This window comes from Euphorbia lathyris, chromosome 5, assembly GCF_963576675.1.
Source record: "Euphorbia lathyris chromosome 5, ddEupLath1.1, whole genome shotgun sequence".
In the NCBI taxonomy this organism is placed as follows: domain Eukaryota; kingdom Viridiplantae; phylum Streptophyta; class Magnoliopsida; order Malpighiales; family Euphorbiaceae; genus Euphorbia; species Euphorbia lathyris.
In genome coordinates, this window is record NC_088914.1 from 44,391,475 (window position 1) to 44,414,054 (window position 22,580).

The 22,580-nt window shown below is 34.8% G+C and overlaps 1 protein-coding gene across 1 annotated transcript; it reads left to right on the forward strand.

Annotated features, from left to right (window-relative positions):
* The first annotated feature begins 10,730 nt into the window (after positions 1–10,730).
* LOC136231303 (peroxisome biogenesis protein 22) lies at positions 10,731–19,602 on the forward strand. The gene is made up of 8 exons (XM_066020640.1): positions 10,731–11,004; positions 12,824–13,066; positions 13,144–13,191; positions 14,152–14,208; positions 14,291–14,392; positions 14,957–15,022; positions 19,022–19,123; positions 19,237–19,602. Exons 1-8 carry the CDS (start codon positions 10,900–10,902, stop codon positions 19,339–19,341), a joined length of 828 nt encoding a protein of 275 aa, XP_065876712.1. The 5' UTR covers positions 10,731–10,899; the 3' UTR covers positions 19,342–19,602.
* The last annotated feature ends 2,978 nt before the right edge of the window (positions 19,603–22,580 follow it).

A 22,580-nucleotide genomic window follows, 5' to 3' on the forward strand; every position in this document is an offset into this window, starting at 1 on the left:
AGTTCCTCCATACTTTCATGTATTTTTTTTTAAGTTTCTGTAGTTATTTTCCATGGAGAAGGTTGTGTTTGAGTAAGCTTTTTGTTTTCCTTTGTTCATGTTAGATATTGCATTGTTCATGTTCTTAGTTTATTTGTTTAGATTTTCTGTTTAGGTTATGTATTTTGTTTTTGTTTTGTTACTTATTTTCTAGGGTTTCAACGGCTTTGCATTTTCATTTCTCATTTTTTCCGGCTCTCATTTGTTAGTTTTCTGACTTGTATATGTTTTTTTTTTGTTTTTCAGAATATATCATAATGTCTAAAGCTACTTCCAGTAGAAATGATCGTTTGCCTGAGAATGTTATTCATCCTTCATTGCTTGATGCAATAAACTCTGAATATATACAAGAGGATGAAGACATGTACTATTTGTTTATATATGTTTTCATGGAACAATATATGTATTCGTTTGGAACAATATATGTATTTTGTTGAACTTAGTATTGTTGTTAATTTTGTTATTTGTTTTGTTTCAAGGGTCTCTAAAAAGAAAAGTAATGATGGAAGTAAGAAGAGATTTGTTAAGATATCTGCTTTTAGAAAAAAATCATCAAATTATATGGATATGCCTGTTGATGAAAGTTCTTCTGATGGTTTGAAGGATGTAGAAAGTGGTTCTGATGCAGATGAAAGTTCTTCTGATGCTCGGGATAATATGAATGATCCTTATTTTGTGATCAATGCGAGTACACCATCTGAAGAACAAGGAGAAGATGAATATGTTGTTTCTCGCAGAGATCAAAAGAAAAGAAATGTTAGAGTGAATGTGAAGGGAGATGGTGCTTCTAGATTGAAGAGGCAGAAGGTTGAGGTTGTGAAGGGAGATGGTGGTTCTAGATCTGGTTCTAAGGCTGTGAACCATAGTTTTAAAAGAAGGATGGTGAAGAAGGACAATCATGATTCTGTTATGGAGGAAGATTTTTCTGCTGCAGGATTGAATCAAAGGGTTCATCCAACAGCTTTTATTAACTTTGTTAAAAGTATGCCAGAGACACACAAAGCAGTTATTAGGAATATAGGCTTTGGTGGTTTTTTGTCTCTAGATCTTGGGAAGCACAATTCATCTTTTTGTGCCAAGGTTGTGGCTGTTGTGGATCCGGACAGATGCTGTTTTGTCCTTCCTAGTAATGAGCGTATTGATCTGAGTGAAGAAGATTTCCATTCAGTTTATGGCATGCATTATGGAGGAATGGAAATTCAGGAAGGCAATAATAATAGTGGGGAGAGTTGGGCTAAGTTTTTAGAGACATGGAGGGAGACATTTGATCTCAAGAGTGGCAGTCATGTGGATAAAGTTGTGCTTGATATGTTGTCAAATCTGTTGATGGTGGATGTTTGTAATGAGTTCATTTGGAACTTTATCATTGTTGCTATCAACTGTTGCATTCGATCAACGAAGAATAGGTCGTTGCACCATAAGTTTTTATTCAGTTGCATGAATGTGACTGAAATTTCAAAGCTGGATTGGTGCCGCTTTGGTTTTAGGCATCTTATGGATTTTATTCGTGCTTATAAGTCCGATCCTAATCCAAATTATTTCACAAGCCCACTTCCATTTATTATGGTAATTGTTTTAATGTGTTGGAACAATTTATGTTTTTATTTGGAACAATTTATGTATTTGTTTATAACTTTTTTTTCTCCTTTGTTTTCTTGTAGATATGTATTTTGATCGTTTGCAACGTGGCGTTGATTTGAAGCCAAGGATCTGTCCACTAACCTCTGTGTGGAACAAGGATTTAATCTCTGATAGAATTAAGTTGGAAAATGGCAGTGGATTTGGCAATGGGATTATTTTGAAGAGATTAGTGGAATCTAAGGCGGAGGTAGAATGTGAAGGCCCGAAGGTAGAAGGTAAGAAGAAAAAGAAAGAAGAAGAAAAGAAGAAGCAGGTAGAAGAAGAAGAAGAACAGCAAAATATTCCAGCCAAACAAGAAGAAAAAAATAGTCAAGAAGAAGGAGTTTCTGGCTGTCCCAGTAACTTCATGGTAGGCGGCTTTGTTTTTCTTTGATATAGAAGATATTGTTTCTTTTTTATAAATTAGTAAATAGTGTTTCTATAAATGCAGGAATTCATGAGCAAGTTTAAATCTGTGGCTAAGAGATTAGCTACCGATGTTACTGAGATGTATATTTTGCTGCATAAAGCAGAAAGTATGTTTGAGGAGAATGACTTACCTGTGCGAATGAATACATTGTTTGAGAACATTTTTACGAAGTACCGAGTGAGTAAGGAAGAGAGGATGAGCCTGCGTTCAGAGCGAATGGCAGCAAGTCAGCATTCGGGAAAAGTATTTAAAGAATCTGATGAGGAAAATGATTTTTTTAATCTTCTTGGTTTTTGGGAAGAATATAATGCAGTGGATGAAGAATACAACAAACAGGTAGAGCGAAAGAAAGTAGAAGCATTAGAGAAAGAGAGAGAGAGAGAAAGGAGGAGCAGAGAAGGGGAAGAAGAAGAAGAAGAAAGGAGGAGGGAAGAAAGTGAGAGGGAAAGTAGAGACAGAGGAAGGACTGAAGTTGAAAAAAAGAAGAAATTCTTCTCCTCATTTTGAGTTGTTGAGCCAGTCCTTGCCTGATGAAGCTATTTCAGATAAAATGTAATTTATTTTGTTGGAATAATTTGTGTTTGTTTGTTTTGGAACAATTCAATCAATGTTTGTGGATTAATTAATGTTTTATGTTGTTTGTAGGCTTGGTGATATAGTTTGTGTAAATGAAGATCGAGGCGATGCAGTTGTTGATTGAGTGGAACAAATGATTCAGTTGCTTGGAACATTTCTTATATATGTGTGGAACAATGTATCTTTTTGTTATGTATTTGAGTTGTTTTATATTTTGAACAAGGATGTTGATGCTTTGTCAAATAATGGAAGTGATACAGACAGGTCTAATGATGCTGATGATGATGATATAGACCTAGAGTCTTTGCCTGATAATGTGCCAGATGAATTTGCAAAACTGTGCAGATGGGCTGACAAGCATTTATGTTCTGGGAGGACAGTTTTCACCACTTTTGAAACTTACATTTTTGGTCATGAGGTGAATGCATGTATTTTGAGGATGGATCTTCGTGATTCGGCTGATATAGGTGCGATAGGGTGTGGCCCAATTGTTTATTACATGAGGTTTTTTTTAATCTATCATTCCATGTTTGTATTAGTGATTATCTTTTTATTTTTTAATTGCATGTTTACTGTATATGTTTTGTGTGTGTTTTGTACAGGCACCTCTATGATGTGATTCAGAATAATGAAAGATTGAATACGAACTTCTCCCTTATTGATCCAAACAGGAGTAATAGAATTGAAAGATTTAAAACGGTAGAGGAGAAGATCATGTTTTTGTCAAAGAGATATGAACAGTCTGGTAACCAATGTTTGTATCTGATATTATCTTTTTATTTTTTAATTGCATGTTTACTGTATATGTTTTGTGTGTGTTTTGTACAGGCACCTCTATGATGTGATTCAGAATAATGAAAGATTGAATACGAACTTCTCCCTTATTGATCCAAACAGGAGTAATAGAATTGAAAGATTTAAAACGGTAGAGGAGAAGATCATGTTTTTGTCAAAGAGATATGAACAGTCTGGTAACCAATGTTTGTATCTGATACTGCGAAACAAAGAGTATGCATTATTTACCTATACTGATGATCTATTTTAGTTGGTTAATAATGTAGTTTAGTTGTACTAATGTGATTGTTTTGTTCAGTTATCATTGGACTTTGACTGTTGTTGATCTTGAGATGAAACGTGTTTTTATGTTGGATCCATTGAAGGCTCGTTTGGGCGTGAAAAATGATGAATGGAGATTTGTTGTTGATGAGTATGTTTAATAATCAAATGTCTTTTCATAATTTGTTATATTTTTTGAATGCAATAGTTTGACATATATATGAATTTGATTTTGTAGATCTATTAATTCTTTCTATGGTGAGAAGTTTGTAGTAAAATGGATTTGCCCTAGGGTACGTCTTTATTTTGTATTTGCGTTTTTTTTTGTATGTATATTTGTGTTTTTTTTTGTTTTTAAGTTGTTTGTATTTTGTTTTTGCAGAAGTTTCCAACTCAGGCAGATACCATAAATGTTATCTCTGGCAAGATTTTCCATCTGTTTAGAACATACTAGTGAGGAATTCTGTCCAGCATTCTATCCTTCCATACGAACACCATATGTCTACAGGGAATTCCTCCTCTATTGAACATCTCACCGTTATCTGTATTATAAACAACCTGATATGTTGTTGTTTTACTTTTTTCCTTGACAGTGATTCTGCATATTTCATTGTATTTCTGTATATCATCAACTTCACAATTAAAGGAAGCATCATGCACTTGTTTTTGAAATTCATAAAAAATTGTTGTTGTAAATACTTCTGATCCATGGTTTTCAATAGGAATTGGTGTTTTACACACAGGTTTTGAGTGTTTGAAATCACTGTCATTTTTACCTTGTGCATGTCTTTGTGCTTCCATTGCACCCTCAAACCGGAGAAGGAACTCAACAAGAGTTAAATGACTTTTTGTGAAAGAAGTGAAGAAGTGATTTTCACTTTCTGACCTTGAGGTTGTTCTCATTAAGCTCGCTAGGAATGAGTCTCTGAAATAAGCAGGTATCCATGTTGATCTGATATCATACATGTGTTTCAGTCATCCATGTTCTTCTAAATTGAATCCCAACATAATTTCCATCCATTTTTGCTCAAACTCTTCTGGTTCCAATTCGACACTCCACACATATGAATTTATCTTTGTGATAAAATCTGTTTCTTGCATTATTTGTCGTCCTGTATTAGTAACAAAAGAGTTTAGAAGAAATTGAACTTATGGAACAATTTATGTATGCATATGGAACAACACATGTACTCTGTTGGTACATTTTAAGTATTGAATGGTATAATAGAAAATAAAGGGCATAGAATGATTTTTCGTACCTATTTTGTCTGACATCCTCTTCATAATGTGCCACATGCAAAATCTATGTTCTGTTTTTTGGAAAACATTTTTTATTGCAACTATCATTGCTGGATCTTGGGCTGTTATCAAGCATGTTGGCTCATTGTTGTCCATGGCTTTGAGAAACGTTTTAAACACCCACTCAAATGATGCAATATCTTAGCCACAAAACAAGTCGCAAATGTAATACATTATTTATGGTTGTTAACCCCAATAAATGGCCCAAATATCATATTATACATGTTCAGTGTAGTATAAAAATAAGTTTTCTGCTGGAACAACATAAGTTTTTTTTTGGAACGACGGTATATGAAGGGCAGAAAACAATAATTTTATGTCAAAGATTATTATGTAGTACCTGTTTGTGCTATATGTGGTGTCAAATGAGACCATATCACCATAAAGAGTGTAGTTTTTGATACATACAGGGTCTGCCCATAAAGCTCTACATAGTCTGTCGTCTTCATCTACTTCAAATTTGAAAAATAAGGCACTCCATAGCTCCTTTTTTTCTCAAAATTATCTAGGAACATTTGTGCATCTGAATCCTTAATATAGGCTTTCAGGTCTCTCTAAAAGTTCTTAAAATCTATCTTTGATGCACCAATATTTTCATATCCTCCATAAAGTTCCTTTGCTTGTCTATAAGTTTTCAGAGGACCAACATTCATCTATTTAATCAAATCAGAACACTTTTTTTAGATGAAATGAACAATATTCTATAACTAAACATTTTAGTATTTATAATGCAGTAACTATTATGAAGAAGATGGTTTACCTTTGCATTATTAACTACCATCTTTTATAGTAGAATGTTCATCTTCCTGCCCTCTCTTTGATATTGTATACATCCTGGAGTATATAGAATATGATTATGTTCTTCTTTAAACTGTGTCACTTTATAGATTCCCTTGTCAGAAAGTTTGATAATCATTCTAGCACTGCATCCTACACGACTGAGTGTCCTTTTTCTGGTTTTTTATCACTGGATGTCGCTGTTTGTCTTTGATATTTGTAACCTTCTTTATTGCATACAAAAAATTGTTCTTTTATAACACCCTGTTTCTTTCTTGATGATACCCTACTATTAAATCCAGCAGCACATGCATATAACTTGTAGAATTCATGAGCTTTATCATAATTCTCAAATGTCATTCCAAGAGCAGGTTGTAACTCATTTGAACAAGTAGGCAACCATAATTTTGATCTATTAAGATTGAATCTTGTAATTACTTCTGGTGTGTAAGTTATAATTGCAATACAAGAGTGACTAGGCGAAAGCAAATCTACAAAACAGGTAAGAAAATTGAAATTAGGGCAAACATGTTCTTGAAACAAATGGTACATTCGCTCGGAACAAATGGTACATTCACTCAGAACAAATGGTACATTTAGTTGGAACAAACAATACATTTAGTTGGAACAAATAATATAATTACATGGAACAAGTGGTACAATTTGTTAGAATTCAGACTACAGTCTTTTTGAATAATTAGTGTAAAAAGATTTCAATATTTCCAAGAATTAAAAACGGAATATTAAGAACAAAATCAATAATTATTGTAAACAGAATTAAGAACAACTATTATTAATAATGGTGAGGACAAGAGAATCGATCGATAATTTAGAGGAGAAGAAAATCGATCAAAATACCTGAAGATGATTGTGTCGTATTGGACTGATTCTGGTCTTCAGATTTCATGTCTTAGTGTTCGGATTCCATATTTAATGTGAATACAGATCAGAAATCGATCAATAATGGTGAGGACAAGAGAATCGATCAATAATGGTGAGGAGAAAAAAAATCGATCGCTAATTCAGATGAGAAGAAAATCGATCAATAACGGTGAGGAGAAGAAAATCGTTCGATAATGGTGAGAAGGAAACCGGAGATAAATATGTAGAAATCGATCAATAACGGTGAGGAGAAGAAAATCGTTCGATAATGGTGAGGAGAAGGAAACTGGAGATAAATATGTAGAAATCGATCGAAGTTTCCGATGAGGAGAAGGAAATCGGTCGAGAATGGTGAAGTATAATATTTGATTCGTGCATTTTTTGTCTGAAGGAGGGAGGAAGGACGCGTGTTTTTTTATTGGATTTTCTGGCCAAAACTACATAGTTTTGTTATGTCACACAATAAGCTCATTGCCACACCTAGACTCATTATCGCACTAGATCTCACCCCATATATATATTTTTAAAAGCCAAATATTTGAATATATTCTTTTTGGGAAATTTTTTTTGCAATCAGAGGGGGTCAAACCTAGGCCCCTTTCAATAGGGATTGTGACCTTAACAACTAGGATACTTATTAGTTTTAGTATAAGTTTTTTACAGCTTAAATATATATGCATCTAATAAAAAAAATTTGGGTCCCCTTACAGCCATAGGTCATAGGTCAATGCACTCCTAGCCCAGGCCCAGGACCGACCCTGATTGCCACGTGTCCAGGTACACATTAGTTTGCCTATAAATAGCTTGATAATCAGCAGTTACAGGTACATAACTTCACAACTCAATTCCTTAGTTCATTGCTTTAAGTTTCTCTAATATTTCCTCAAATATTCACTGACTTTAGCATCAGAGAGTATTTGCCAGAACTCCGGCCCCCTTTTCTGACAACTGTTTTTATCTCAGGTCACCAGAGTATAGTTGGAAGAGAATATTTCCGAAACATAGACATTAGAAGGTATTAATTGGAAGATGTTCTGGCAAAACGTTACAGAGAAGTTGGAGAAAAAAAAATTCTGAAATCTAATTTAATTAAAGGTATTATTGTAATTTGAAATATTTGATTTAAGTAACTCGTAGCAAATAGCATTACTCTTAATGCCTTGTTCGGATGAAGTGTAATTAAAGTAAGGTAATGTCAGGTGAAATAAGTGACGTTTATGAAATAACTTATTGTGCTTGGATATAAGGTAATATAAGTGGTGGTTTAATAATGTAACTATATATAAAATTACTTTTGTATCATTTTTTTGTATAAATAAAATAAAAGATAAAAAATAATTTTGGAAGAAAAAAATCTGTATGATTCCTTTCCAATTTAGGCTGTAAGGAAAACTACCTAAAATTTACCTTCATCTACCCTCTTTTCCTATATTTTTTAATTATACCTCAAAACAAATAAAATAAAGCGTTAATACACATATTTTTCCCTATATTATTACGGAAAAACAGATATGCCCTTATATCAAATAAATCCACAAAACTATCTCTAAATTTTTCACAAACCTACAATTATATCATAATCTAACAGATATATGATGTGACATAAATGGTAGAGTTCTAAATGAATAATTTAATTTTTATTTATTTTTTTATCCAATCAATGCATTACACCTCACTCTTTCACTATTCTCCATCTCTACCTCTCTCTCTCTCTCTCACATTGCTGTCTCTTCTCTCTCATACGCTCTTGTCTTCTCCTTCTGCTACTTCTCCTAGTTCTTAAAGAAACAAAGAAAGAAGAGAAGAAGCCCGACATTTTCAAACAAACCAAACCAAACATTAAACAACAGATGTTTTCAATTAGATCAATCCTTCCTCCTCAACAACTTAGACCCTCTTCTCTATATTCATTGCATTCTTTGTATTCATCATCAACTGCTTCAATTCAGGCTGAGAAAACATAAATCAAGGTCCACGAACTAATTTGACCCATGAAGAAATCAAAGATGTTTATGATTCTCCACTTCTCGATCTCTTTTTTCACAGAGTTAGTATACTTCCCATTTCTCCTCCATTTAATTTTCCTAATTGTTTGAATTGGATTTTGAAATATGGTGGATAAAGTTAGCATTTTGATTATGGGTTATTTATTCTGTTAGGCTTTAGTTCATAGGCATGCTCAGAATTTCAGAGAAGTGCAGCAATGCAAACTTCTTTCAATTAAGACTGGTGGGTGTAGTGAGGATTGTTCATATTGTCCTCAATCTCCAAGGTATAAAATGGTGGTAAAGAACGTATGGGAGAGAAGAGAGGGAGAAAATACAACAATATTAAAAAACGTATGAGAGAAGTAGAGAGTAAGGATGTTGAAAGAGTGAGGTGTAATGTATTGATTGGATAAAAAAATAAATAAAAAATAAATTATTCATTTAGAACTCTACCGTTTATGCCACATCATAGATCTGTTAGATTAGGGTATAATTATAGGTTTGTGAAAAATTTATGGATAGTTTTATAGATTTATTTGATATAAAGGCATATCTGTTTTTCCGTAATAATACAGAGCCAAATATGTGTATTAACCCTAAAATAAAATACCATATCCAAACATATCTCTAAAAGTTACTCATGTTATTGGCTTAAGAAAAAGGAAATAAAATCAGGCATAGACAATCACATCTCTCCTCTTACAATTACCTTACCTTCTACCATAAATCCTCGTTGAGGTTTGTGGTTTGCCCCGATCTTGGAAGTGGGTAGACATACATTACCTAAACTTTTATAGGTAAAAAAAAACTACTACGAACATTAATTCATTAATTAAAGGGTTAAGGTGCAAAAATACCCCTAACGTGGGTCAGGAACAATTTTACCCCTAACGTCTAAAATGGTGCAATTTTACCCCTAACGTTTGTAGCCAAGAGCAATTTTACCCCTAACATTGATAAATTGGGTCAATTTCAGAAATAATTCATCAAGCTGTCTTCTCGATCATGAATCTTATCATCTACACTTCACATGTGCGTCATTTTATCAGTAACAAATCATAAACATACGTTGGGATGTGGAAAAAATAAAAAAAATATACTTTTTGTACGAATTAGACAAAAAAAATCAAAAAATTCACCGAATTTATAAATATTAATCTCCAATTCTATTATTAAATTACAAAAAACATGAAATTCTTTTTTTAGAATGAATTGATATGCAATTGGTGCAAAATAATGAATAAAAATATAATTGACCCAAATTACCAACGTTAGGGGTAAAATTGCTCTTGGCTACAAACGTTAGGGTCAAAATTGCACAATTTTAAATATTAGGGGTAAAATTATTCCTGACCCAAAACGTTAGGGGTATTTTTGCACCTTAACCCTTAATTAAACAAAAGGTGAAAAACAAAGAAACAGACACTTCATTATTTTATTTTGGGTTAATACACATATTTGCCCTTGTGTTTTCTCGGAAAAACAGATTTGCCCTTAAATCAAATAAACCCACAAAACTATCCCTGAATTTTCCATAAACCTGCAATTATACCCTAATCTGACGGAGCTGCTAAACGGCAATGACATCAAACCTTCTTATCTCCAGAAAAACTTCAGAAAAGAACAACCAATCACAAACAGAAAAGAATATGCACATTCAATTTCGATTAAAAGCAAGTTAGAAGAACAGATTGGTCAAAATTCATTTTCATAAAAGCTCAATCAACCTAATAAAATGGCGTCTAAACCTCCTAATTAATCCAAAAGCAATAGCAATAGAAAACAATATGAAACCAAATGAATTTTGATTGTCGTCATCCAATTTTTTTGGAGACAAGAAGGTTTGATGTCATCGCCGTTTAGCAGCTCCGCCAGATTATGGTATAATTGTAGGTTTATGGAAAATTCAGGGATAGTTTTGTGAGTTTATTTGATTTAAGGGTAAATATGTTTTTCAGCGAAAACACAGAGCAAATATGTGTATTAACCCTTTTATTTTTTATTTTTTATTTTTACAGAAAAGAGAACACATTTTATAAGCAGTCTCTATCTCTCTCTACATGTCATTTTCTCAAGAATTTGAGGCAGGACTCTTAAATTAATGGAAGACCTGAGATTCTGAGCATTGCTTCCAGCCGGCGCTTTCCTTTTCTGCTTTTATGTTCTTTTTCAATACGAAAACTACGCTTTGGATCGTTTTACTTTTTTCATAGGATTGGGGGATTAGGGCATATGGCCGAGTCATCCAAGGAAGAGCTGCTTCAGCTGATCAAGCGATTCGGTGCTTACATAACCGTCAAAATGTCCAATCTCTTCTCGATCTCTTTCCATAATCTGGTTCTTGCCTTCCTCTCCTCTTACTTACTTTCTTCTCAATCTCGCTTTTTTAGTTCAATTTTGCAGCTCGATCTGATAGCTTTCTCTCTCTCTCTCTTTTTATTTATTATTTATTTATTTTTTTTATTTGCTGATCTTGTTGCCTGTATACCTTCATTCTATGTATTCAGATTTTTTTAGTAAGTAATTGTGCAAGTGCAAATTAGGCGTACGATGTATCATATTTTTATGAGTATTCTATGTCACTAATTGTACTAATTGAAGATTATTGTGCATTGTCTTTGTTGGTTTCCTTTTAAAGGAGGTTGATGATTCTGGATAGAAAAACATCTCTTGATAAATAAGTACATGGTTTGTAATAAGCAATATTCAGCTAGCTGAGTTGCTGCAGTTGAGAGTGTCTCTTTCTTTGAGTGGAAGGCTTTCAGAAGTGTATCCCTGACTGGGTTGGCTTATCAATCATACCTCCTCCTACGTAATTTTACTAGTTGTTTTTGCTGTGGTTGTGGCTTTGTAGCTATGTCGCTGCAAAACTAGATGATTTGGCTCTAGCTCATGATGCTCTTCGTGATGAACTATCTAGTTGAACAATACCTTACCTGTTAGACTTAGCCTTTTATTGAACTATAAAAGAGAGAAAAGAACAATGAGATGCATGATCCAGGAACAGAAAGAAATTTGGCCTTTTGTAGAGTCTTATATAATTTGAGTTAAGTTTATCTTAATTACTCTAGCCGTCCCAAAAAGATAGACCAATTTTAGCCCTTTTGTAGTTAAAAGAAAATATTGTTAAGATAGTTGAAGGACGTTTTTTACTCAATTTTTCTAATTTACCCCTTATTTAATTTATTAATATATGTGGTTGATTATTAAATTATCACAATTCTCAATAACATTTGTGTTGGATTGGTAGAATATTAATAATTTCAAGTTAATTTGATGTACTATGTTGATTACTATGCTAACTAATTTTTCTAAAAGGAAACTTTGCCTATTATTTGGGACATAGGAAATAACATTTTGAGGCATTGCAACTGTCTAATCTCTAGATAAATAATCATTATTCTTTGGGTGAAGTACACCAGTTATGCTACCCATATTTTCTGATTGCAAATGAGAACTTGCCTCATTAGTTACATTTCTCATTCTGTGCATATATTGCTCCTTGTTCTAGAAATCTTGTGGTTATGAAAGACTGCACTTTGATCTGTTGAGTGCTCTTTTACTGTTGGCTGCCTATAGACTGTTTAAAATTCTGTTTTGATCATTATTTATTTTCTCAATTTTTGAAGCTTAAAATCCTGAATCTAGCAAAGACGATTCTGTAGGTTATGAGAAATGATTTTGTGTCTAGACTTAGAGAACAGTTCTTGTACTTTGGTTGAATAGCAAAATTCATTTTTGCTTTCATAAGTTTTGTTATTGACCGAGGCAAGCAGTGTGCCAATCCAGTCCCAGATTATTGTAATCTCTCTGGGTTTATTTAATTTCCATACAGAAGGTTTTAATATATTTCTTAAATGATCTTTGATCTTGTTTCTTTTTGAGAAATGTGTATTAGTTTTTTGATTGAACCAAAGATTTATATTGTGTGATGGATGAATTATACAAGTAGTGATTATGACTTGTGAAACCATGCAGTAAACTGCAAAGACATCCCATTATTATTTTCAAATTTGATCAGTCTTTGGTATCGCGGAAATTTGATATACAAGGGTCTGGGTGCAATTCAAGTGGAAACTTATAATTATATCGAAAAGATAATGGGTTTTTCATGTTTGATGTGTGGGAGTTCTTACCACATTAAAATTTGCGTCAGGATTCTAGATCTGTTGGTGCCATTGCTGGGCTGGCCATTGCAATAGTCTTTACCTGGAGGCATTTCAGGTCACCTAGTGGAACCCAAAGAAGGCAACCCAAAAGACAAGCTTCTACAACTAGTAGTTCTGTTGTCAGTAGTCAATCAAATTCAGCACTCATACCTTCGGGAGTTTGTTCATCTTCTTCTTCTGAGGATTTGAGAGCCCAAAACGCTGTGGATGAGTTTTTCCAGCCAGTGAAAGTAAGCATTATTATTTTATCAAACCACGTAATTTTTTCTTTAGTTTTTCTCATTCTGATTAGATTATTTTTTTTCAGCCGACTTTGGGACAGATAGTTAGGCAGAAATTGAGTGAAGGGAGAAAGGTAAATACGTTCTTACTTCTTAGTGTCCTGGGCATTATGTATGTGTTTCTGTACTTTGAATTTTCTTTTATATGGATTGTAGTCAGTCTCCCTTTTTTAACATGACCATATATGATTTGAACTTAGATTTCTTGGGAAGTTATAGTTTGTACACCAATGTGCCTTGACACTTGAGCTATTTCTTAGTTTGTTCGAAATCAAATTAGCCCTTTTATCAAGTGTCAGTTATCTGCTACTTAAGAATGGAGAGAATCATAGAGTCCAGAAAAATTTCTATTGTTCTTTCTTTTTTTTAAAGAAAGAAAAAAAGAAGGTAACTCAGTCACAGGTTATTTTTGTCTCGTCTAAGCATCAAATGAGTGAAAGGAGAAACTGCTATGTGTATTCTAAGAGCTATGAGCAGTAGCTGAATTTGGTGTTGCAAATGTATAACTGAAGCCTTAGTATGGCAATAGATTTAGCTGCACTAGTATCAGACTGATTTTGAAATATACATTACTTAAAATTTTGGATATAATCAGACAATTGTAACTTGGAAGTGCCCATCTGTAATTATCCTATAATTACAGATACCTTTATTTCTTCAATATTTGCCAATGCTGCTAGATTGAGTTAAAAACTCATTAACAATTTAATATCGTCTTCGCAATTAGCCCGTTGTAATATGACAAATCTCTTGCATCCAGAATCCATTTGGATCAAATTCCTCTTTTGCTATCTGCAACTGATAATTTATCATGCTTCTGGATTTTCAGAGAAAGTTCTGCGATATTAAAATATTTGCTATAGCCTGTAAGACATAACTTTTCTTTAAATTTCTGTTAATTGTTCTAATGGAATTTCTTAGCTCAGGAATTAATCCAGTATTTGCGAACTTCTTAAAAAAGAATCAAGCCAGTTAATTTTTCCATAAAGTCATGCTTACTAAAGATTTTGAACCTCATAAGTTTTTCTATCCAGGTCACTTGTCGTTTGCTTGGAGTAATCCTTGAGGAAAGTAGTCCAGAGGAGATTCAGGTGGTGAGATGTGTTTGTAATCAAATTTATTGGTTTGGACCACAGTCTGGAGGCCTAATTTGATTTCTTCTGTTATGGGCAGAAACAAGCAACTGTGCGGTCCTCTGTGCTGGAAGTACTGTTGGAGATAACAAAGTTTTGTGATCTTTATCTCATGGAAAGAGTAATTGACGACGAAAGTGAAGTGCGTGCAAACTCTGTTTACAATCTATCTTGTCAAACAAGTGAAGATTGCTATTTTTTCTGTTTTGTACAATCTATCTTGTCAAACAAGTGAAGATTGCTATTTTTCTCAAAATATCTTATGTAATACTCTTCAGTTCTTTTTTATATGTCGTTTAAGGTTTTTCATCAGGACCAATGCAACATTAATTACACTATTAAAACGACTAATTTACCCTTTATACCTCTCTCCTAAATTTCTACTTTTATGCAAAAATTCTCTCTTCTTGGTTTTTATGGCTTAATTATGATTTTTTGCATTAATACTAAACTTCTCTCTCTTACTATAAATAGGAGGAAAACTTGAGAAAATATAAAAATTAAAAAACGACGTATAAAAAAGAATAAAATTAAAAAACCTAAAACGACATATAATAAAAAATGGAGGGAGTATGTGATTGTGGTTTATGATTCTACTGTTTTGCGATTGTGGTTTATGATTCTACTCTAGTGTGCATGTCTTTATGCCTATGGTGCCTGCATATGATCTTGCACAACTCATAACACCATGAATATTTTTCTGCAGAAAAAGGTGCTTTCAGCTTTGGAGAATGCAGGAGTTTTCACTTCTGGCGGTTTGGTCAAAGATAAGGTAATCAACATGCCTTCAAAAGTTCATGGTTTCTTAGGTGTATCACAACCAGAACTTGTTTTGAATTTTTATGTGGTTGGAAGTTTTACTTGGGCTATTACTCCATCTAGATGATACATAAGTATCCATTGTGTGTAGTAGATGTGAATATTCATCTTATATTTAGTGGTCACTGCTCATCATAGGTATAATTAATTTCTTTCCTGGGACATGCTACTGCAAAATTGTCAAGGTATATTTACAAGGTCTAGGTCACAGATGTTGCCCACGTGTGGGGAATTATATTCCTACTTACTGTTTCCATAATGGCCTAGCCTAAGTAGTTCTGAAGGTTTTTTTTTTGCGGCTTAACTGCTTGACTAAATTTGTTTTAGCTAGGTTTGGGCCAGGTATGTTTAATATATTAACTTCCCCACTTTTCCTTTTCCTATTAATGTGGGGTTCTTTGTGCTAAAGTGTTGCACATTGAGCATATTCATTTAGTTCATGTGGAGGTGAAAAGTCATGCAAATTATCCAATGTTGCTTCTTGAAATCTGTGGTAAGTATTTTTTTACTCCTCTAGATAGCCTAAGCAAGACGGTGGAAACATGAGTTATAAGCATATGTTCTTGTATCAGTCTTTGCCATTTAATTACATATGCTTAGAATATGAATTTGAGCATTCCTTAACTTTTATGATAATGCAATTCATTACATGACAATTTTGATTTTTTCAGTTGCATATCAAAATAAAACAAATGAAGGGGATGTTCACAAACCTAATGATCATTACACCTGCAGGCCCAATTAGGTGATATGAATAGAAAAACATAATGACAGTGGTTCTAAACAAGTATGTATTGAGGATATTACCCAAGCATAAATATAAAATGTCTCTAACAGTCCAGATACATAACAACAACAAAGCCTTAGTCCTGAAATGATTTGGCGTCAGCTAACATGAACCGTCATACAAAACCGTGAAATCAAGTCGTGTCAACGACATAAATTCTCTCCCTCTACTCCGCCCTATCCACTACCATATTTTTCTCCATCCCCAATAAACTCATATCACTCTCAATCACCAGCTTCCAAGTTTGCTTAGGTCTTTCCCTACCCCTCACCATTGCATCCCTTTGCCACTCTTCAGTCCTCCTAATCGGCGCATCAAGCGCTCTTCGTCTCCAAACCACCTTAGTTGGTTTTCCCTCATTTTATTCTCAATAGATGTAACCCTCTGTTTTTGTCCTAATTATTTCATTACTCACCCGATCCTTTCTCGTATGACTACACATCCATCTCAACATACGCATCTCCGCCACGACATCTTATGAATGTGACAGTGTTTCACTGTCCAACACTCCGTACCATATAACAATGCATGTCTAATTATCGTGCGGTAGAATTGTCCCTTCAATTTATTAGGCATGCCGGGATCACAAAGGAAACCCGTAGCACTCTTCCACTTCGACCAACCAGATTTAATCCTATGAGCAATATCTCCACCCACTTCTCCATCTGTTTGAATAATAGACCCTAAATAACGGAAGCAATCCGAGCCCTGGACAACCCTCCCATCCAGGGTGACTATCCCTGCCTCCCTAATCTTATCGTTGCTAAACTTACACTCCAAATATTTCGTCTTACTTCGGCTCAACTTAAAATCTCTAGATTTCGAAATTTGTCTCCATAGTTCCAACTCCACGACTTCTTTCGTCTCATAACCAACATAATATCATCTGCAAACAACATGCACCATGGTATACCATCTTGAAGTGAACTCGTTAATTCATCCATAACGATGACAAAGAAATGGGCTAAGTGCGGAACCTTGATGCACTCCAATCGTAATAGGGAACTCTTCAATGTTTCCAACATTGCTACATACACTCGTGCACGTTCCCTCGTACATGTCGTTTATGATGTCAATATATTTCCGCGAAATGCCTTTCCTTATTAAGGCCCACCAAAGTACTTCCCTTGGTACCTTATCATATGCCTTCTCCAAGTCAATGAAAATCATATGCAAGTCTTTCTTCTTATTTCGATAGTGCTCCATTAATTGTCTCATTAGATGGATGGCCTCCATAGTTGATCTTCCCGGCATAAAGTCAAACTGGTTTTTCGAGATCTTCACCGTCCTCCTTAGCCTTTGTTCGATCACTCGCTCCCAAAGTTTCATAGTGTGACTCATTAATTTGATTCCTCGATAGTTGGCACAATCTTGGACATCGCCTTTTGTCAAAGGATTAGGATACTTTTCCTCCATACTCATGGCATTTTATTGTTTCTCCAAATCTTGTTGAAGAACGTCGTCAACCATTCGATTCCTCTCTCTCCCAAACATCTCCAAATCTCAACAGGGATGCCATCAGGTCCTACTGCTTTCTTCAATCTCATCTTGTTTAATGTCATTTTGACTTCACCCTTTTGACTTCTCCGCATGCAGTCACGATTTATCATTTCGTGAGGGATACTTACATCTCCAACATCTTATCCGCGATCTCCATTAAATGAGTCATCAAAATAGGACCTCCATCGTTCCTTGATATCCTTATCTCCAACTAGGACTTTTTGGTCCACATCCTTCACACATTTAACTTTTCCGAGATCTCACGTCTTCCTATCTCTCATCCGGGCAATTCTATATATGTCTCTGTCCGCTTCCTTCGTATCCAATCTTGTATACAGATCCCGATTCACCTTTGTTCTAGCATCTCGTATGACCTTCTTTGCTTCCCTTTTAGCCTCTTTGCACTTTTTGTAGTTCTCATCACTCCTGCATTTCTCCAATATTTTATAGGATTCTCGCTTATTCTTTATTGCTTGTCGTACTTCTTCTGTCCACCAAGATCAGTCCAGATACATAAGAATTAAAATGTCAATATGCCTTTATGATAGTACTATTTTCTTCTCTCCCCTTCCTTCTTTTTAGCTAACTTCGTAGAGTGGGGCAACTCTAAAAACAAAAGTTGAAAATATTATTTCATCAATTCAGTTTTCATTCTTTTTGAACAATTATATTTATATGAAATCTTAAAAATTAGCATTTTAGTTTCGTCCAAACGAAGTTGGTTACATGGGTTGTCATGATTTGTTTCATTGATTTATCTACTGAATTTTTGTTAAATAAGACCAGTATGCATGACACGAGGTCACGGTAAAACGTTAAAACGTTGTTGCCGTGTGACCAGAGGTCACGGGTTCGAGTCTTAGGAGCGGCCTCTTGCCAATTAAATTGGCAAGGGAAGGCTTGCCCCCAATACACCCTTGTGGTGGGACCCCTCCCCGGACCCTCGCTCAGCGGGGACGCGTAATGCGACCGGGCCGCCCTTAAGACCAGTATGCATGACACGGCATGTTTGGAGCTTGGTCTGAGCAGCAGTATAAATCTTGATTTGCAAAAATTCACTAAATGTTATAAATAGTTGAGCCTTGGCTGTATGTGATGTGCTATTGTAATTGCTAAACAATGGGCTGGGTAAAAGGAATGAGAATATGTTGATGCTTAAATGGCTGTTAGCATTGACAGTAGCAAATGCTAAGTTGTGATTCTCGTAAATATCATGTTGGTGAAGCCAAATGCGCAATAGGATGGTCTCATGATGAAGAAATTGAAATGTGAAGTTGCAGTTGCAGTTGGGGTAATTGCTGAATGCTTACGCCATAATTGAAAGATTCCATATAGAGTATCAGAGATTCAATGAGGACTTGTCATGTGCTTGAAGTAGTTTGGAACGAAATGCTATCATGCTATTTTCCACTTAAAAGGGGAAAAAAAAGGACAAGTGTGATAGATTTCCATGCCCATTGATGTTACTCGAAGAAATTAAATTTCAGAGGAACTATATGAGGTGCACGATTGTGAGTTTGAAGGAAAGCACGCTATATATGAAAGGTTATGGAGGACCCATTGTCATCCTAAGACTTGTAATAATGATTGATATGTCAAAATGAACTGTGCTTTTGTGTAGCCCTTTAGAGTTTTTCTTTAACATATATGTGAATTCACCTGCAGGTTCTCTTCTGTAGCACAGAAAACGGACGAGCATCTTTTGTCCGGCAACTAGAACCAGATTGGCACATCGACACCAATCATGAAATTGTTTCTCAATTATCTGTATGTAATCCTTATTTGCCAATATCCATTGATCCTTGTGCATTCATTCATGTTTGCTGCATACCAAATTAGCTTGTCTACACATTTACCAGAGTTACTTTTATTGCTTACAGAGGTTTATCAAATATCAGCTTCACATTTCTGCTATTAGACCTGAAAGGACCGCTGCAAACGTGCTCAGCTCTCCCATGTTGGAACAGTTTTTTGGATGCATTTGATGGTTGGAAGTATAAATTCTTGTTCATGTTCATGTTCAAACTGATTACAGGTCAATGTTCTGTATAAACTGAAGTCAAAGTGTAGTTAATTTTGCAGTGAGAATGGCTGCAATTCTGTTATTTTGTTTCAAGTTTGTGAAATATGTTCTCACTTTTTTCGTGGAAGGTTTCACTCAACTATGATTATATGTAATTTGTATGAGCTACATTGACATTTTTTATTTGTGTTTCAAGTGATACAAGTCCCATGGTGCTTGAGAATTTTTCTGGGAATTGAGAGTGATATGAGTTTAATGGGAATTGAGGAAAATATGGTAGTGGATAGGACGGAGTGGAGGGAGCGAATTTGTGTCGCTGACACGACTTGATTTCACGGTTTTATATGATGGTTCATGTTAGCCGACCCCGAATCATTTCGGGACTAAGGCTTTGTTGTTGTATGGTGATACCAAAACAGATTTACAACCACATGAACTGTGTTGGAAAATAAATGTTAGCACAAAGACGAATCTTTGTGTATCTGAGCAATTTTATAGCGGAGACATTGATGATTTCCGAAAAGGAGATGTTGTATGGATAGAGGGAGTATTCGGGATTTCACCTAATCCAATTATTTTTAATATTAACTATCTGGTTTTTGTTATCTTTAATTCTCTTCCTTCAAAATTGCTTCCTCATTCCTTGGAAGTCTGAACGGTTTCTGACCTTTCTATTTTTCTTTCTCGTCTACTTTGCTCCTTACACGCTCGTATTCACTATTTCAATCTTTCACCATTGTTTCTCTCCACGCTAAGACGAGGTTCATGTATTTCTTAACTGCTCATTAAGACTTTTCATCGTTTGGCCAGCCATTGCAGACTTTGTGAAGAGGTGAAATGCTCATCTTTTATCTTTTTTACTGGGTTATTTTATTAGGGTTTCTTTTACACACACTGATTTCTGTTATCTCGCTGTTGAGACTATTTCCTTGTGTTTGATTGGCATTGGCGTTGGTCTCTTTGTCGAATTTCTCTCCAGTTAGATCGTTTTCCTTTTTTGTTATGAATTTGTTGTTGATTCCTCTGCTTTCAAATTGTGAATTCGGTTTTCCATTTTGGGATGAACTCTGTTCTCTGAATTAGAATTTCAGAAATTGTACCGTGTTTGAGAAAGGCTTTGGTGCTAATTTTAAATTTGATCACTTTTAGTTTCATCTAATTTATCCTTCCTCTTTCTGCTGCGTTATTACGGAAAACTGCCATGGTTCCAGCAAGTATTTTCATCCACATCAAACCCCTAAAATTAATTCAAATTATTTAGAGACTAACTAGATTCAATGCATTGATAATTAATAGTTTTGATTGATTTATTTCACATCAAACCCCGCAGCTAGCGTTGTTGTATAATGTGACGCTGAAGATTAGTGTTCATTTTCCTTTCCTCCCTTTATTGGGAGTGAAATAATCCAAATTTCTTTTCCTTTTGTGGTTTTGTGAATTTGATAAAACATTAATTTTGTCTTGATGGAATAACGTGCTTGCTTTGCTCTTTTAAATTGTCAAAATGCAGAATTCTTTAATCACTTGCCGCTGTAGTTCCCAAAAGTTGTTTAATGTATGTTTAAAGCCATTCCAACATGTATTTACGAGTTGCAGATTCTGAGAGAGAGAGAGGAACCTAAAAAAAAGGAGAGTAGGTGGGTCTTAAGTTTCTGTTTTTTATTTTTTAATTCAGTTTTTTCTCCATTTAAGTCTTCCCTAATTAATAACTTTTTTTTTACCCCTTAAAATTAAAGAGTTACAACAACTCTAATAGATTGTTATTTTTAAAACCTAACATTGTGTAAGCGGCATCAATGGTTTGTTACCATTCATTAGACATCTGATATATGGATGTTGCATTACTTTGCACTTTTTTTTTTTTTTTTTTTGAAGTAAGCATTACTTTGCACTTTTAGCTTTATTCTTCTTAATTTTCAACTCTCCAACAACTTTTTTTAGCCTCAATTTACTCTTTTGCAACCCATTTTCAAGTTCCCAATCATTCAAGTATCAATGCTTCCAAAAGTTCATCTTCTCATAGTTTAAATTTCACTAAAATCACTTTCCGTCTAGTTTTATACATTCTCTCTAATAAGTTGAGCCGAAGTTAGAACTATGGAGACAAACTCTAAAATCTAGAGGCTTTAAGTTGAGTCGAAGTAAGACAGAATATTTGGAGTGTAAGTTTAGCGGCCATAGGAGTAGGGAGGCAGGGACAATCACCCTAGATGGGAGAGTTGTTCAGGCCTTGGATTGCTTTCGGTATTTAGGATCTATTATCCAAACGGATGGAGAAGTAGATGGAGATGTTGCTCATAGGATTAAAGCTGGTTGGTCGAAGTGGAAGAGTGCTACGGGTTTCCTCTGTGACCCCGACATGCCTAATAGATTGAAGGGAAATTCTACCGGACGGCAATTAGACCATCATTGTTATATGGTACGGAATGTTGGCAGTGAAACACTGCCACATCCATAAGATGTCGGTGGCGGAAATGCGTATGTTGAGATGGATGTGTGGTCATACGAGAAAGGATTGGGTGAGTAATGAAATAATTAGGACAAAAGTAGGGGTCATATCTATTGAGAATAAAATGAGAGAAAACCGACTAAGGTGGTTTGGCCATGTGAGACGTAGAGCGCTTGATGCGCCGGTTAGGAGAACCGAAGAGTGGCGAAGGGATGTAGTGGTGAGGGGTAGGGGAAGACCTAAGCAAACTTGGAGGAGGGTGATCGAGAGTGATATGAGTTTACTGGGAATTGAGGAAAATATGGTAGTGGATAGGACGGAGTGGAGGGAGCGAATTTGTGTCGCTGACACGACTTGATTTCACGGTTTTATATGATGGTTCATGTTAGCCGATCCCGAATCATTTCGGGACTAAGGCTTTGTTGTTGTTGTTGTTGTTTATGACCTTTTACCCATTTATGTCTTCAAATCTTATACAAACTTGTTCCTAACATCTTGAATTTGATTTTAGCTTTCATTTCGTCTCATTTCGTGTTTGGAAACTCGTTTTATAAGCTATTTTTTGCACCTCAATTCATTTTACACATTTTGCCCGGTTCTATTATTTCTACCCAACAACTTCGTTTTCACATTTCCGACCACCTACGTCCCATTTCTGTCCTCAATGTTTTCATATATTTGTTCCTAACATCTTGAATTTGACTTTAGGCTTTCGTTTTGCCTCATTTCGTGTCTGGACACTCGTTTTATAA

What these genes read in the sequence shown, in the direction of transcription:
- LOC136231303 (XM_066020640.1), top strand. Translation starts at nt 10,900, where the DNA reads ATGGCCGAGTCATCCAAGGAAGAGCTGCTTCAGCTGATCAAGCGATTC. An exon ending in CGATCTCTTTCCATAATCTG is followed by an intron (nt 11,005 to 12,823) that starts GTTCTTGCCTTC and finishes AATTTGCGTCAG; the next exon opens with GATTCTAGATCTGTTGGTGC. An exon ending in AGTTTTTCCAGCCAGTGAAA is followed by an intron (nt 13,067 to 13,143) that starts GTAAGCATTATT and finishes ATTTTTTTTCAG; the next exon opens with CCGACTTTGGGACAGATAGT.